General features: G+C 21.7%; 5 protein-coding genes across 5 annotated transcripts in view; 3 read left to right on the top strand and 2 right to left on the bottom strand.

Moving 5' to 3' along the window:
- DG1113 (C2 domain-containing protein) overlaps positions 1 to 3425 on the top strand; it is a gene marked incomplete at both ends in the record, with an annotated part of 3674 nt that extends 249 nt beyond the window's left edge. The window contains 2 exons of the mRNA XM_635796.1: positions 1 to 32; positions 119 to 3425. The exon at positions 1 to 32 is cut by the window's left edge and continues 92 nt beyond it. Of these exons, the coding sequence (XP_640888.1) occupies positions 1 to 32; positions 119 to 3425 (3339 nt within the window). The remainder of the gene's footprint in view (positions 33 to 118) is intronic.
- Positions 3426 to 3808: 383 nt separating this feature from the next.
- grlL (G-protein-coupled receptor family 3 protein 11) lies at positions 3809 to 6052 on the bottom strand (the record flags this gene model as incomplete). Its single annotated transcript, XM_635795.1, has 2 exons — positions 3809 to 5026; positions 5144 to 6052. The coding sequence occupies 2 exons, from the start codon at positions 6050 to 6052 to the stop codon at positions 3809 to 3811; spliced, it is 2127 nt and encodes a 708-aa protein (XP_640887.1).
- A 1969-nt stretch (positions 6053 to 8021) lies between these two features.
- DDB_G0281209 (hypothetical protein) lies at positions 8022 to 9623 on the bottom strand (the record flags this gene model as incomplete). Its single annotated transcript, XM_635794.1, has 2 exons — positions 8022 to 8854; positions 8966 to 9623. 2 exons carry the CDS (start codon positions 9621 to 9623, stop codon positions 8022 to 8024), a joined length of 1491 nt encoding a protein of 496 aa, XP_640886.1.
- A 2423-nt stretch (positions 9624 to 12046) lies between these two features.
- On the top strand, positions 12047 to 16876 carry DDB_G0281207 (hypothetical protein; the record flags this gene model as incomplete). Its single annotated transcript, XM_635793.1, has 7 exons — positions 12047 to 12422; positions 12609 to 12926; positions 12996 to 13334; positions 13420 to 13713; positions 13824 to 14159; positions 14256 to 14588; positions 14700 to 16876. The coding sequence occupies 7 exons, from the start codon at positions 12047 to 12049 to the stop codon at positions 16874 to 16876; spliced, it is 4173 nt and encodes a 1390-aa protein (XP_640885.1).
- A 329-nt stretch (positions 16877 to 17205) lies between these two features.
- Positions 17206 to 18338, top strand: DDB_G0281205 (hypothetical protein; the record flags this gene model as incomplete). Its single annotated transcript, XM_635792.1, has 3 exons — positions 17206 to 17536; positions 17623 to 17937; positions 18031 to 18338. 3 exons carry the CDS (start codon positions 17206 to 17208, stop codon positions 18336 to 18338), a joined length of 954 nt encoding a protein of 317 aa, XP_640884.1.
- Between the last annotated feature and the right edge of the window lie 23 nt (positions 18339 to 18361).

Below are 18361 nucleotides of genomic sequence, written 5' to 3'. Positions count from 1 at the left end.
CCTGATCCAAAAATATTTGAAAAATTTGTTTTGTAAGTTTTTTTCTTTTTTTTCTTTTTTTTTTTTTTCCTTTTTTTTTATCCTATACTAAAGAATTAACATTTTTATTTTTTTAAAGAGATTTAATGACATTTCAAGATGATGAAGTAACATTAACAGTAAAAGAACAAAAAACTGGTGGATCAAAATTTATTGGTCAAATTCAAATTCCAATAAAAGCATTAAATTTACCACAAGGTCCACAGTGGTATTATTTAACTGATAGACCATTAAAGGAAGGACAAAAACCAAAGATTGTAACTGGAAGTCTTCAAATTCAATTTACTTTTATTCATAGATTAATAAGAGCCAAATCAAGATCATCAATCCCAAGAGAATTTTTTGAACCACCAACTCCACTTACCTCCCAAAATGATTCTCAACCAACATCACAATCTCAACCAACTCAACAATGGAAGCCATCAACAATTAGTGGTATTAGTAATGGTAGTAACAAAAATATCAATAACAATACAAGTAGTAGTAGTAGTAATAACTACCTAACAGTTAGTAGTACAACAAGTTGTTCAACAACATCATCATCTTCATCATCACCAAATTCAATCACACCTGAACATAATATTAATTATGGATATCCAGTTAGTATTAGTGTTGGTGGAAATAATAGCGGATCTGATATTTTAGAAACTCAAAGAGGTGAATCAATTAATTCAAGATATATGGTACCATTAATACCAATTGATGATAATGAAAATCATGGTAGTATTATGTCTTTGAATAATAATAGTAATAAAAATATCACTAATAATTCCTTGAATGAATATACAAAAGAAGAAGATTTAATCATTGAAGAAACTATTAAAGATAAAGAAAGTATTGTAAAGAAACAAATTCAAATTCAAAAGGATTTAATTTTAAAATTAAATGAAACAATTAAACAATTAGAGAAGCAAGGTAAACCAGTTATATCAGAGAAAGTGAAATTAAAGAAAATGCAAGAAGATATTGACGATATGGAAAGATTAATAATTGTTCAATCACAACAACCAACTACTATTAAAAAGTCAACAGTAGTTGTTAGTACTGCAACTCCATTACAAAAAGTACCATCAAAAGGAAAGAATTTAATGACAAAAACTGTTGGAAATAATAAATCTAATGAAAAACTTCTAACTAAATCAACATCACCATCATCAACATCACCACCAACTTCTTCATTTTTACCATCATCATCATCATCATCACCTTCTTCTTCATCTTATAATAATAATAACAATAATTCAATGAATTTAATTCATGCATCAATTTTTAATAATAATAATATAATGAGTAGTTCACATGATGTTGAATCAAAAATGAAAATTTTCATTGTTGAATTAGAGAATGAAAGAAGATCAAAAGAGAGTGCATTAGAAGATGTAAATTTACTTGAAAGGGAAGTTTTAAATTTAAAAAGAGAATTAGCATCAACAAAATCCAATACTCAAGTTAAATCCTATGATGAATTATGGTATAGATTTAAAATTTTAGAAGCTGAAAATCAATCATTAATTCAAGAAAAAGAGATTTTAAATGAAAAATATAAATTATTTGAAAAGGAATCTGAAAAATTAGAAAAAGAATTAGAATATGAACAACAATTAAAAAGAAAAGAAACTGAGAAAAAAGAATTTGAACGTGAAGAATCTAAAAAATTAATTAAAGAATTGGAACAAGCTCAAACCAAAGAAAAACTTTTAATAATGGAATTAGATACTCAAAAAGAATTATCAGATGTAATGCGTGAGAAAAAGATATTATTAGAACGTGAAAATTCAAAATTGGAACAAGAATTGAAACAATTAAAACAACAACAACAGCAACAACTATCAACCATAACTGGTATCGTTCCAAATACTGTCAAATCAATTCATTCAATTGAACAACTACAATTAAAAGTTAAACAATTAGAAAGTGAAATTGATTTAGAAAAGAAGTCTAGAATTTTAGTACAAGAGAAATTAAAGTTGGCTGAAAGGGATCAAAAATTAATTGATCGTTTAGAATCTGAAGTTAAACGATTAGAAAGTCAAATTAAATCACTTACAAATACAAACGAAGCAATTGAAAGAGAAAGAAATAGAGCAGTTCAATCAAGAGACCAAATTCAAAAAGAAAAGGATCAATTGGAAAAAGAACTTTCAAGTGGTTCAAATTTAAAAAATACTTTAACAAATGGAACACCAAAACAAATTGAAGAGAAATTAAATGAAATGGTTGGTATACTTGTAAATATTTCACAAAAACCTGATAGTGCTGCATCTGCTTCAATTGCAAATAATAAATTATTTGATACTCCCTTAGGTAAAAAAATTAAAGATATCTCTGAAAAAATTCAAACTGCTACTTTAAAAAATAAAGAAATGGAATTAAATTTAGTTGAATTAAATAATTCTAAAATTAAAACTCAATTAGAACTTCAATCATCTTTAATAAAATCATCTTCATTAAATGAATTAAACTCTTCAACTTCATCATTAAATAGATCAAACTCATCTTTAAATAATAATAATAATAATAATAATAATAATAATAATAATAATAATAATAATGAATCAAATTTAATAATTCAACAACAAAATGAACAAATTTCTTTATTAGTTACAAAATTAGAAAAATTAGATCGTTTAGAAGAATTTATTAGAAAATTAGATGATATGAAACAATTTCAATCAATTAATTTATTAAATTCATCTACAACAAATAATAATAATAATAATAATGAACAATTTAAAAGAACACATTTAAATATGAAATCGGAAATGGAAGAAATTCAAAAGATTATATTAAATGATAAGGTTGGTGAAAAAGAACGTAATGATGCTAATGTTAAATTTGAAAAATTATTTCAAGAATTATCAATGACTGAAGAGTATAGAAGAGAAATTCAAATGATTCAAGATGAAAAACGTCGTTTAAATGAACCTTTAAATTTGAAATCTTTATCAAAAATGAAACCAATTTATTCAATACCACCAAATCAACAATCTTTGGAAATTAGAGAAAGAATTAAAGAAAATCCTGAACTTTCATTAATTGGTATGGATCCAAAAGCAATTCTATCAAAACATCAAAATGATTTCCAATCTTATCTACTTTCTCGTTCTTTAACAATTGATGAATTAAGATCCATTAGAGCTTCCCTACCTAAATTTAGAACTGATCAAAAGAAACAAATGGAATGGACTCTATTTTTAGAAGAGAAAATTGATCAACTTTCAAAACAACCACAAGCCACTCAACCAATTCTAAAATCAAAACCAAAACTTATAAATATTACAAAATTACCACAACAACCTCAAAAAATAAAAGGTAAACCTGATTCACCATCTAATCATCAAATTTTATTAAATGAATTATTAAAGAAAAGATCAAAAATTAATTAAAAAAAAAAAAATAAAAAAAAAAAAAAGTTATTTATAGAAAAAAAAAAAATAAAAATAAAAATGAAATAAAATTAAAAAAAACTATTTGTTAGATTATAGATTTTTGAAAATTATTGTTAATAAACAATAATTTTCTTATTTTTTTTTTTTTTTATTATTGGATTCTATAGAATTTATCGATTTTTTTTTTTCTTTTTTTTTTTTTCTTTTTTTTTTTTTTTTTTTTTTTTTTTTCTTTTTTTTTTTTTTTTTTTTTTGACAATAATTATTATTTAATGTATATATGATTCATTGTCAAATTTTTTTAAATTGTTTACTATTAATATATATATTTATCGTTAATTGTTTTTTTTTTTTTTTTTTTTTTTTTTTTTTAAAAAAATTTAATTATCATTTTGTGCAGCAGCTCTTGAACTTGCTTCAATTGGATTTACAAAGTTTTGAATATTAATACTGGCCATAGCACTTTGAGAAGTTTGAGTTGGAGCAGAAGTACCAGATTTAACACCACTTGTGCTAGAGTGAGCAGAGGTTTTCTTTGACTTTGAACCACTTGAGTTACCAGAACCACCAGAACCACTGTAAGATTTTTGTGGCTTTAGTTTAATTTGTGGAAGACCATCATCTTCAACTGGTTTATAAATTTTCCAGAATTTAGCACCAAAAATAATTAATACACAAGAGAAGGAAGAAAAGATAGCACAAGCAGAGATAATTGTATTTCTGTTACTAGTTGAAGTGACACCAACCATGAGAATAACGATAATGAAACTACAGAAAGTGATTAAATAAATGGCGGTAGCGAAATCATGAGCTTCAATGAATTCTTCCAAATCGATGACACGAGTCTTCCAAGCGATAACACAACCATAGAGTAATTGTAAACCATGGAAAACCAAGATAATGTAAAGGATGATATCACCGGTTAAATTGTTTACACAATTTTGAGTGTATTCATATCTGCCAATACCATCCAAACCGAGTGAATCGATTTTACCTGGATTACCACTAGTACTATAGATGATCAATAAAACACAATCGATAATTAACAATGGAACGAACCAGAGAACAATACGACCAAATGGAATTGGACTAATCTTTTCATTCTTTGATTTAACCATCTCTTTGAATTTAAAGTAGATCAATGAACTCTTGATAATAATGAAACCAATTAAAACATTGTAACCCAATGATGCCATCCAAATCTTTGATGTACAAATTTGAGTATTTAAATCACGAAGATTCCAAAGGAAAATAGCCACTGCAATAAGAGATGCTCCCAATAAAATGGTTAAACAATATGGAATGGTTGAATAGATGATATTAATATTTCTACTAAAGAAGAAAATTACAATTATACCAATAATTAAACAAATTGCCATCTCTAAGATTGAAACTGCCATAAATGTTTTATTAATACTACCAGTTGTATAAACTTCAGTAGTTGGTACTGCATAATAACCTAAATCAGTAATTCCTGTTGAAAGTTTAGTTTGTTCTAATATTTTTTCATAAGTTAAACCATTTGTAATATATGGTTTAGCACCACCTTTAATTGTTGAAATTAAATCTTCAGTTTGATTTTTAAGTAATGGATCAACCTAAAAATAAAATAAATAAATAAATGAATAAATTAATAATTATTATTATTATTATTTTTTTTTTTTTTTTTTTTTTTTTTTTTTTTTTTTTTTTTTTTTTTTTGAATTTAAACTTACTAAAAAACTATAATAATCTAAATAAAAGAAATTATTATTAAAATCACCAAAGAAATTATAGCCATTTTTCCAAGTATTTTTCATTACCATAGTTGCAGCTTCATAGAATGGCACTTGAAAATTATGAACAACAGATTGAATGATACGATTACCATAGATGTTTGATTGTGGGAAACCATTTGTACCAAAAGCCCATTTTGAAGCATTTAAAAACATATTTGCAACGGTCATATCGGTTTGACTTTGAGTACAAATATCGATATCTTTGGTTAATAAAATTCTACCAGCACCAGTTGCAGTATCATAATCATCATAACTTGAAGTGGCTACAACTGATAAAGATGGATTTGGTGCACCAGCTGGTGACGTATAATATTTCATACCGGCGTAAAAAGCATTTGCAGTGAAATAATTCTCAGTTGGTGGACCTGGTACAACCATACCAACGCTTTTACCCATACCACCTGCAATGAAACCCAAAACGAAATGTGGTGAAACCAAATTGAAATAGTAGGTACCAACTTTACTATGTGGCACTTTTTTGTCACCCATGTCACCAAAAATTAAGAAATATGTATCTTCATAATCAGAGGCAATGTCTAATGCTGCTGACATTTGACTTTCTGAACTTGTGATGATTAAATTGTATGGATTATCTTGATCTAATAAACTTTTAATATTATCATAAGTTGAATCATATGAGTTGGCATCATTAATAACTTTGGCCGCTCTTTGAATTAATGCTTCTGTCTCTGCTAAACCTTGATTAACTTCATAATTGATACCTAAATCATCAACTTGTCCTTCCAAGAGTAAAGCCATATGAACTTCTTGATCACAACTTACATTACTTAAAAAGTATAAACATGATACTAATAAAAGTATTAAATTTTTTATTATTAATTTCATTTTTTTTTTCAAGAAAAAAAAAAATCTGGTTTTTTTTTTTTTTTTTTTTTTTTTTTGTTGTGTGGAGATAAGATTTTTTTTTTTTTTTTTTTTGTGGTTATTATAATACAATGGGTCGTTTTTTTTTTTTTTTTTTATTTAATTTTTTTTTTAATACTACTATACAATATAAAAAAAAAAAAAAAAAAAGTTTCTTTCGTAAATATACAATATATAAACAATACACAAACAAAACTAAATATTATTATATATTAAGTTTCGATAGTAAATCTTGTTTTATTTCTATTTTAAAAATGTTTAGAGAAAAAAAAAAAAAAAAAAAAAAAAAAAAAAAAAAAAAAAAAAAAAAAAAAAAAACGATAAGAAAATAAAAATAAAAAAAAAAAAAAAAAATAGAAAATAAAAAAAAAATAGAAAAAAAAAAAAAAAAAAAACAGTTTTATAGGCAGTTAAACTACTCGTGCCTACACAAATTTTGGTAATTTTTATCGTCTCAAATCAATCAAAATTATTATTATAAAAAGATCTGATTGGATAGAAAGTGCTTCATTCGTTTTGTTGATTAAAAAAAGCCATAATTATTTGAAAACCAATGAAAATAGAAGATATTTTATTTTTGACCAATGAAAAATTTTTCAAAAAAAAAAAAAAAAAAAATTTTTTTTAGAAATTTTTGAAATTATTGTGTTGTTTTGCTTTAAAAAAAAAAAAAAAAAAATTTTTAAAAAAAAAATAAAAAAAAAAATTAAAATAAAAAAAACTATTTTTAAAAATATTTTTATCGTCCAATAAAAAAATTTTTTTTCAAAAGACGAAATCTAAAATCAATAATTAGAATTTAAAAAAAGAAATTAAAAAAAAAAAAAAAAAAATTAAAAAAAATTAAGAACAAGCAAACATACGATATATTAAAAAAAAAAAAAAAAAAAAAAAAATTTAAAAAAAAAATTAAATGAATCCACATAGACGGTTTTCAAAACTGTTTTAATTATTAATTTTTAATTATTAATTATATGCCCTTTTTTTATATCATTTAAACCATTTTTTTTTTGTTATTATAATTTTATTTTTATAAAAGCTATTATTTTTTTTTTTTTTTTTTTTTTCTTTATTGTTTATTTCATTTTTAATTTTTGGCCAACCTTCATCAACAAATAGAAGTGAGGGTAATGGGGATTCATTGAATTTTTTTCATTTTCAAAAATTTGGATCAATCACCAAATCTAATTTAATGGAATATCCAATTAAATTATGATTGAAATTTGTTTGTTATAAAGAATAAAAAAAATAAAAAAAAATATTAAAAAAGATATTTTAAAATATAAAAGTTTTACTCTAATTATTATAAAACTAATTAATGCAAAGAATATATTATTTTAATCTCATTGATTTTAATGAAAAAAACTTGTGATATTTTATGAAAACAGAAACTTTATCAAGATATTTCAAACTGAAAATTTCCACCAATTAAAAAAACTCCTAAAACCAAAAAAAAAAAAAAAAAAAAAAAAAAAAAAATTCTTAAAAGATATTCTAGAAAAAAAAAAAAAATTGTCTCTTAATTTTTAATTAAATGTACATAGATATGAGTACCACGGTTTTCAAACCGTTGCAATCGACCTTTTTTTTTTTTTTTTTTTTTTTTATTTTTTTTTTTTTATTTTTATTATTATTATATATAAAAAGAATACAATGAATATTTCTTTTTTTTTTTTTCAAGTAATTAAATTGAATTAGTCAAGCCACCAAAAACGAACTAGATTCATACTGTTAACTTGCTCGGCTATTTGGGTGTGTGATTTTTTTAATAAATCAATGGATTTCCCATTATCGTTTTCACTTTTGGAAGAAATTAATAACTGTAATATACAAATATTTGATAAACTTGGGAAAACTGGTTTTTTTTTTTTTTTTTTTTACGTTAGTATTATTATTATATTATTTATTTTATTTTTATTTTTATTTTATATTACTTACATGGCTCTAAAATAAATAAATCATTTAATCTATTTAATTCACCAAAACCACCAAAAATATACATTTTATTATCGATAACACAAGAAGAATGATAAGAACGAATTGAAGGAGGTTGACCAAAAACAACAGTTGGTCTCCATTCCTTCTTTTGAGTATTAAATAAAGATAAATCGTTTAATCGTTTTGTACCCTCGAAACCACCAAATGAAATCATTGAACCATTAATCATTGAACAAGAATGAGCAGCTCTACCCATTTTCTTTGAATTATGATTATGTAAATTATACCAACGTTTCTTTATCGTATCAAATTCATAAATTGAATTTAATCTTAATCCACCATCATATCCACCAAATATAAATATAGAATTACCACCAACACACGAACTATGTGCACACCTTTTTGGTGGTGGTGATAAACTATTATTATTATTATTATTATTATTACTATTATTATTACTATTATTATTACTATTTTCATTTATATTTATTATTGGTGTTGCAATTGATCTCCATTGTTTATCTTCTAAATTTAAAATATGTATATCAGATAACCAATTACTATCATTTGCACCACCAAATAAATAAATTGAATTCCCAATTAGGGATGTAGTATGCTCAAATCTTGGTTTTGGTTGTACACCACCCGTCACCTCCAATTTCCATTCCATACTATCAATATCCAATGAATAAAGATCATTCAATATTAATTTACCATTAAATCCTGCATAAATATATAATTTCTTTCCATACACCCATGAACTATGAAATGCTCTCTTTATTGGTGTTGGTCCTGTTGTTTGAATTAAATTCCATTTTTTATTAACTTTTTTTTTAAAAATAAAAAAAAATAAAAAAATAAAAAAATAAAAAAATATTAATATATAAATAATAATAATTATTTATTTATTTATTTATTTATAAGTTAAAAACTTACTTGTATCAAAACAATGAACATCATTTAAATAAATACCATTATAACCACCAAATATATAAATGTTTGTACCAATTGCAGTCATTGTATGAGCATATCTGCATGATGGTGGCTTTCCATCACCTTGCAAATCATCTTCACCAATTTGTCTCCAATTATAAAAACTATAATTACTTGAATCTTTTAATATTTTATTCTTTTCATTTTCATTACTATTATTACTACTACTATTATTGCTATTATTATTATAAGCACTATGATTGATTGTATTATTACTACTTGAATTTTTCCAATTTGACAATGTTGCCTCAATACTTAATTTTTTATTCGAATTATTATTATTATTATTGTTATTATTATTATTATTATTATTATTATTATTATTATTATTATTATTATTATTATTATTATTATTATTATTATTATTATTATTATTATTATTATTATTATTATTGTTATTGTTATTTATATTATTATTATTTAAATTTACAAGTTCATCTCTACGAAAATTATCATAATTATCTAAATTTTGATCTTTGTTAGTTTTGATTGAATTATTTTCATTATTATTTATATTATTAATATTGGGATTTATTTTACTATTTTGTGGTATTTTATTCTTTTTGCTATGGCCCTGGAAAAGACTTAGATTGGAACCCATTTCTTTTATATTAGTTTTAATATAGTTTAATTAAATGTATATATAAATACAATACTAATATTATTTTAATTGATTTCTTTTTTATTTTTTTTTTATTTTTTTTTTTTTGGTCTTGGTCTATTTTTTTTTTTTTTTTTTTTTTATTTGATTTTTTAATTTAACTTTTTATTATTTTTATTTTTATATTTATTTTTTGTTTTTTTTTTTTTGTGTGTTTTGTGTGAATGGGGGTAACAGAAGTGATAGTATTTACAAATACTGTTGAATGGGGGGTTTTATTTTTATTATTTATTTATTTTTTTAAATATTTGGTTTTTTTATTTTTTTTTTTTTTAAAAATAATAAAAATAAAAATAAAAATAGAAATTTAAAAATAGAAATTTAAAAATAAAAAATAAAAATATCTATAAATAAATATAAAAACTAAAGTAATAAAAATAAAAATAAAATAAAAAAAAAAAAAATTTAATTATACTTCTTCCAATTGGCTTTTTTTATTTTTTTTATTTTTTTTTAAAAAAAATAATTATTTAAAAGGTCAATGAATATGTATTTTAGTGTTATAAGAGTATGTGGATGTGGATGTTTGTAAATTTAAGTGTAAAATTAAAAAAAAAAAAATAAAGAAGAAAAAAAAAAAAAAAAATAAAAAAATAAAAAAAAAAAAGAATTAAGTTTTTTTTTTTTTTTTTTTTTTTTGATGTGTGGTTTGTGTGTGCTTATTTAATAAGGGAAATTGAATAAAATTTTTATTGCACTGGTGTTTGTGTGCTGCGAAATAAATATTATTTTATTAGGGAAAAAAAAAAAGAAAAAAAAAAAAATTTTGAGATAAAGGTGTGATCAAGATTTTTTAATTAAAATTGATACTAAAAAAAAAAAAAAACAGGTGATTATTATTATTTTTAGTACAAAAATGTATTGTTGATTTAATATTATTATATTGATATTATTTTTATTATTATTTATTATTTATTGCTTTTGATTTTTCTTTTTTTATAAACAAAGGTAACTAAAAAAAAAAAAAAAAAAAAAAAAAAATTCTTTTTTTTTATTAAAAAGAAAAAAAAAATGATATCTTTGCAGAAAAATTATCTTTTATTTTTTATTTTTTTTATTTTAAATTTTTTTTTTAAAAAATATATTTTTTTTATTTTTTTTTATTTTTAATTTAATTTTTATTTCTGTTGTCTTTAATTCAAAAAATCTTTTTTTTTCGAATTAGGATTTGTTTGTTCTTTTTATTTGTATTATTAAATTAATTTAGACCTTTTGTTTCAAATTATTTTAAACCATTGTTAATTCCAACCTGGTGTGGTAATTAATTTATTTTTTTATTATTTTTTTATTATTTTTTTATTTTTTTATTTTTTTATTTTTTTTTCATTTTTTTCTTGTAAGTGTTTATTTTCAATCCAAAAAAAAAAAAAAAAAAAAAAAAAAAAAAAAAAAAAAATTAAAATAAAAATAAAATAAAAAAAAATTTCAATTTGTTGGGTGTGTTATGTAGATATTTATATTTCTAAATATATAATATATTATTATTATACATATTGAATAGTCAAATTTATTACTTGTGCTAAACAATGGGCTATATTATAGTTGTTATTTAAAAAGAATTATTAAGATACATAGTATAGTAAGAGAGATATATGTAAGAATTTAATGTGTGTGTTTGTAACTTTTTTATTATTTTTTTTAAAAGAAAGTTGTTTTTTTTTTTTTTTTATATTTTAATTTTATTTTTAGTTTTAAAATTAAAAAAAAAAACACTATTTTAAAAATTTCTATTCGATATTCCCTATTATCATTGTGATTATCTGAATTGGAATTTTTTTTTTTTTTAAAATATTTTTTTTTTTTTTTTAATTTTTAGTTTTAAAATTATAAAAAAAAAAAAAAATATTTTAAAAAAACCTTCACAAACATTTTTTTAATTTTCCAACTTTTTTATTTTTTTTTTCGTCCTGTCAATCAAAATTTTTAGACATTTTTTTCAATAAAATTTTTTTTAAAATATCTTTTTTTTTAATCTTCAGATATTATTTTTAAATTCCAAAATAATCACAAAAACAAACGCAATGGATTGCCAATTTTTTTTTTTTTTATTAAAAAAACCCAAACCTCATATCAATTTCATTAAAATGGCTTTGTTTTTTTTTTTTTTTTTTTTGAAGATATTCTTAAATATCCGATATTAATGGGGGAGGGGTTCGTGTATACCATACTTTATTCTGTTCATTGCATTTTTTTTTTTTTTTTAAAAAAGTTTGTTTTATTTTTTTTTATATAGTTTTGTATAAATTAGTTATTTTTTTTTTTTTTTTTTCTATTGTTTATTTTAGTTTATTTTATTTTATTTATTTATTTATTTATTTGTTTATTTATTTATTTATTTATGATAAATAAATTTATATTTAAAAATGAATATTAAAATTTTTTTATTATTTTTATTTTTATTTTTATTTATAGTTTTGAATAAAACAAATGGTTATATCATAGAAAAATTAAATTATTCACCACAAGGTAATATTAGATATGGTTCACTTCTTGGTTGCTCATTTACATTTTATTTCAAGGTAACAGATTTTAATTTAAATTTTGATTCGATCAGTGGGGATTATATCTTTTCATATGCCAATCAACTTTATCCAAACCCATACGAAGTCCTAAACTCAACAACTATTATCTATTCCTTAATTCCTAATGGATCCGGTTTCCCATTTGGATCAGATACTGCAAAAGTAATTGATAATAATTTAAATCAAACCATTTTGGAATTTCCATATACTTGTTTAGGTATGTTATTTATTATTAATTTTTATTATTAATAATTTACTAAATTTTTATTTTATTCTTTTTTTTATTTTTTACAATAATTAAATCTAAAAAAAAAAAAAAAAAAAAAAAAAATAAAAAAAAAAAAAAAAAAAAAAAAAAAAAAAAAAAAAAAAAAAAAATAAATAAATAAATATATATATATAGAACCTAAAATTGAAGATATAAATATTACATTAGTTGGAAAGGTATATCCTACAGAATTTATTGGTAATTATCAAGCATTAATTAAAATTAGTGGATTAAATAGCACAATTGGAAAGGCCCAATACTTTTTTTATGGGCTCACTTGTCCAAATTATGATTGTAAACTTGTAGTAAATGAAGAAGATTCAAAATCAGATTATTTCAAAGTTAATATTTCTACTTTAACCCCAGATGTTACACAACCATTTATTATTTTATTTCAAATTGGAAATTCTTCAACTTCTCATTCGTTTACCCTTTCAAATAGTTTATTAACACGTAAGTAAATAAATAAATAAATAAATAAATAAATAATAATAAATAATAATAATAATAAATTCTATTTAGAGAATAATGATAAAATTACAGATTATTTATTATGGCCAAATGATTTTAATAATGTTGTAATAAGTGGTTTAAATTTAGGTAGTGCAGTTACATTTGTTTCAAATTTATTACCACTTCAATCAGCATATGGTTCGATAATAAATTCTATTAATTTTGGAAACATCAAAATGTCATATTTGTTCCCAATTTATGGAAATACAAGTTCAACAACATACATTTACCATTTACCAGCAAATCTTTATTCCTATCAATTTAGTAGTTCTCTTCAATTTTTATCACAAGATGGACCATCATTAGTAAATCAAGGTGGTATTGCCTTTGATTTTAATTATTTATCTGGTAAGTATTTATATTTATATATTTAAATATCCTGGAAAAGTAAAAACTAATTATTTTTTTATTTTTTATTATTATTATTGAATAGAGATCGAATTGAATGGAATTAAAAATATGGATACAAATGATTATTTAAATTTAGGTGGCACTGTATTAGTAGGATATAATATGGTCAGCGCTAATTATACTTTTAAAACCATGAATATTGGATTATATGGTAGTTATCAAGTAAAAACCAAATCTCCATTTGGCTTTAAATCTGGTCAAAATAGTAATTATTATTATTCAATTGAAATATTAACTCCAGAATCAGGTGGTTTAGGTTCACCAAATTTAATAATTGATGAGGCCAATCCAATACAAATTGTTTCAGAAACTCCAAGTAAATATTATTATTTATTATTTATTTATTATTTTTGATATTTGTTTTATTTTATTAACTATTATTATTATTATTTATTATTTTTTATTATTATTATTATTATTATTTAGATGACTGGACAGATAATCCAATTTTTCAATTAATAGAATTAGAACAATTGGAAGGTTCTTTGTTTATTTTAAGAATTAAATTTACAAGTAAAAATGGATTTAAATATGTTATATCTCAAGATTATGTGTTGGAAATCAATACTTTATTAGGTGGTGTTGAATGTTTAGTTTTTGGTACTATTTATAATGGTACATATGAAATTTTAGTTGATAATACTTTCACCAAATTAGGAAATTTAAATTTTATTGATCAAACTGATAGAAAATTTGAAATTTCAACACCTTATTTCTATTCAGATACATTACCACCTTTTGATATTTCATCATTTAAACCAAGTAAGTTATATATTCATTAATATTAATTATTAATATTATTTTTTACAATTTATTAATTTATTAATTTTTTAATTTTTAAAATAAAATAAAATTTAGAAAATAAGATTGAATATTTAAAAAATATTTCATTTGTAATTAATGAAATTGATGTTTCAAATATTTCAGTTGCAAATAGAGTTTACTTTAGTTTTGATCAAGATGAAGTTCCAAATAATTATCCAATTAATTTCTTTACACAAAAGAAATCATTATTACAAAATGATATTAAATATTTCCCAATAGTTTGGAATCCAACATTAAATTTATTCCAATCAGATTTTTATGTTGATGCAAATATTTATCATGGTAATTTAGTTTATGGTATAGCATTTGGTGATTATCAAATTGATCATAATTTATTACCAACTCAATTAAATGTAATTTCAAAAAGTATGTATTTTTTCATTCATAATAATAATAATAATAATAATAATTAATAATTGATTGAACAACAACCTAATATATATTTTTTTTTTATTTTTTATTTTTTAAAATAAAAAGATATGGATTATTATGGACCAATTTTTAAAAAGATTACTCAAGAATTTGAAGTAAATAGTTTTGGTTGGGATTTTACTATAGAAGATTTATATAATGGATTTGAATATGGTTTAATTATTGTAAGAGGTTCAATAGATTCATCATTATATGAATTTGAAATTAGATCTTCAAATGATTTAATTTTAGGTGATAAATTCATTGGTCAATATTCTATTAGAATTAATTCATCAAATCCATGTAAATCACAAAGTTATGTTATTACAAATGTATTTTTAAATGATACAATGGGACGTTATTCAAGATTTAGTTTAGATGAAATCCCTGATCAATTCGATTCATTCAATCCATTTATAAAAAGTTTAGATGAAATGACAGTTACATCAATTAATTTCCAAGGATGTGGTATACCAGAGGGGGATGATACAACTACACCAGAGTTAATAGCATTTACAGTTTCAAGTGGTATTATTGATGTTGGTTCTTTAAATAGAACAGTATCATTTAATTTTGAAACTCGTGATTCAGTTAGTGGTATTAAATATGATCAAAACCCAATAGTTTATATACTTGGTGGAGATTTAAAATTATTACAGTGTAAATCTCAATTACTTAAAGATTCAAAATATTATTGTGAAATTGAATTACCAATTGCATTTGGATATCCACATGGTGCATTGCTTTCAATATATGGTATAGTTAATAATAATGGTTATTTCTCTGGTTTTAGAAGTTCTGATTTAGATTTATTAGGTTTCCAATCATCAATTAATATCAGTACTTATTCAATTGATAAACCAATCATTACTTCTCATAAAGATATTAATAGTAATGGTGGTAATTTATGGATTTTTGGTAGAGGTTTCAAAGGTGTAAATTCAGTTACTCTTTCATACCATAATCAAAATTTACAAGCACAAAGAAATGGTAATCCAATTATTTCAAAAGTTTATTCAAGTGCAATTTTAATTTCAAATATTTTACCAACAAATAATAGTTTTACAATTAAAGTTTCAAAATTATCACCTTCAAATATAACTTCAAATATTTATACTATTAAACCATGGATAGCACTTTATGATCCAACGCCACCATATTTATCATCATCATCCTCTACTGAAAATACAAATTTACCAACAAATTCACCACAACTATGTAAAAACAATTGTGGTGGAGCAAATAAAGGAATATGTACACCAAATGGATGTATTTGTTTTACTCCATATATTGGTATTGATTGTAGTTCCACTGTTATTATTATACCACAACCAAAACCAAACTCTACTGAACCAACTATTTCAATTGATATACCAAATAATGGTAATAATAATAATGGTTCAAATGAATTAATAACATTTAAATCAATTATTAATTTAGTTGCAATTAGAGAAATTACATTTGATGATTCAGTTTATAAAATTCATAGATTTGAAAAATGGACTTTAACAGAAATTAATGAAAAAACTCAACAATATATTACAACAATTGGTGATGATATTAATAATCAAACTATTGTTAATGTAACATTACAATGGTTTGATAAAGAATCTAATATTACTTTTGCTCAACAAACAATTAAAATGAATCCTTCATCTGTTAAATACACAATTGAACTTTCAAAATATAAATTTAATTCAGCATTAAATAAATTACAATTAGTGATGTCAGCACAACTTGAAACTAATTCAAATGATGATTCAATTTGTTCAGCTAATGAATTTGGTGATACCAGTACAGGTGATGATTCAAATTATATTAAAATTCAAATTGATCAACATTCACTTTATGGTAGATTATTAAAAAGAGGTATTATTGATAATAGAATAGTTTCAATTTCAAATTCAATTTTAGATAATGAAATGAGTGCAATTAAAACACCAACAAAATCACAATCATTCATTGGTATTGATATACCACATTATTCTGTTTCCTCAATTATTGATCCAGATTTCTCTGTTTTATTGGATAATTCTAAATCTGATGGTGGTAATAATAATATTTGTAATTCAAAATCTGGTGGTGGTTTATCATCCGCTCAATTGGCTGGTATTATCATTGGTGCTGTAGGTTTTGCTGCCGTCATTGTTGTCTCAATTATTTATCATCATTTCAGAAAGAAAAACCAAAAAACTTTTATGAAGAACGTAAATCAAAAATTAAAAACAATGAATGAAGCTTAAAATTAATTTATTTATAAAAAATCATTTCCTTAGCGGAAAAAAAAAACCCATTTTTTTTCACCTTTTTTTTTTACCCATTTTTTCATATTTTTTTTTTTCTTTTTTTTTTTTCATCCATCAAACTTGTCAGGATCTGATTTCAAATCCAAAAAAAATTGTTTTCACAAGAAACTGAAACGATATTGGAATTGTTTCAAATAAAGGTTTTTTTTTTTTTGTTTTTTTTTTTTTTTTTTTTTTTTTTTTTTTTTTTTTTATAAATGTGCTTTGGCAAATATATAAAAAAAAAAAAAAAAAAAATAACAAAGAAAAAAGAAAATATTATTAATATGTATTTAATAAAATTACTTTTTTTATTAATATTTTTATTTGGAAATGCATCTAGCTATTCAATTTCATTATTAAATGTTATAGGAACTACTATATATGCTAGTAATTATGGTTGTCGATTTCTAATATATTTACATGTTAGTGATTATAGTGACGAGGGTACTCAAAATTTAACAGCAAGCGCTCCATTTTCAATAGAATGCCAAGAAGTTGGAAATAAAAATAGTTATTGTTTAATAGAGGAAATCAATACTATTTATCAAGGTTCAGGTACTATTAATATAACTGATGAAGCTGAAACTGTATTTCAAATTCCATATAAATGTTTAGGTAAATAGGATAATTTAATTTTATTGTTTTCATAAAATTTTATTTTTATTAATATCAAATATCATTATTTTTATAAAATAAAATAGAATTTGATGTTAATAAAATTAATGTAACTTTGGTAAATGGAATTTATAGAACTTCTATCGCTTCTGAATATGAAGGTATTTTAAGATTAGATGGTTTGGATGAAAATTCAGAAAAATCTGACATCATTAATAATCCATACTGTTCTTATCTTAGTTGTTCTTTGAAACAAATCTCAATTGGATCAAAATATTTTAGATTGAAACTCAAAAACTTTCCCTATACAGAAAATTTAACAGCTCCTTTGGAAATTGAAATTCAATATAAAAATAGTGATGAATATTTTCCATACACAATTTCAGATCACTTGTTTAAATGTTTGTACAACAATTAATAAATATATATATATATATAAACAATAATTACTTTAATTAAAAATCAATAATATTAATATGATTTATTATTTTCAGCTAAATCAGATAATATAACAGATTTTGTAACCTATCCTTCAAATCTTGTAGGTGTCCCTTTAGGTGGTTTAAATTTGGGAAGTTCCTTCTCTTTTAAATCCATTTATCTTCCAATGCAAAGTGTTTATGAAATTGAAATTGAAGGTTTTACATCCCCGAATGCATTATATCCAATTTATGGGACAAATGATTCAACAACATATCTATACCATTTACCAGATACTGGAGATCGTTCTTTTGTCATTTATTATCAAAATGAAACTGGTTTTGCTAGAAATAATAATTTTTATTCCTATAATGGCAAGTAATTTAATAATTAAAATAATACCTA

The sequence above is a fragment of the Dictyostelium discoideum genome, assembly GCF_000004695.1.
Source record: "Dictyostelium discoideum AX4 chromosome 3 chromosome, whole genome shotgun sequence".
Lineage (NCBI taxonomy): Eukaryota > Evosea > Eumycetozoa > Dictyosteliales > Dictyosteliaceae > Dictyostelium > Dictyostelium discoideum.
The sequence above is the reverse complement of the archived record's forward strand: the minus strand, read 5'-3'. Positions and strand labels throughout refer to the sequence as shown.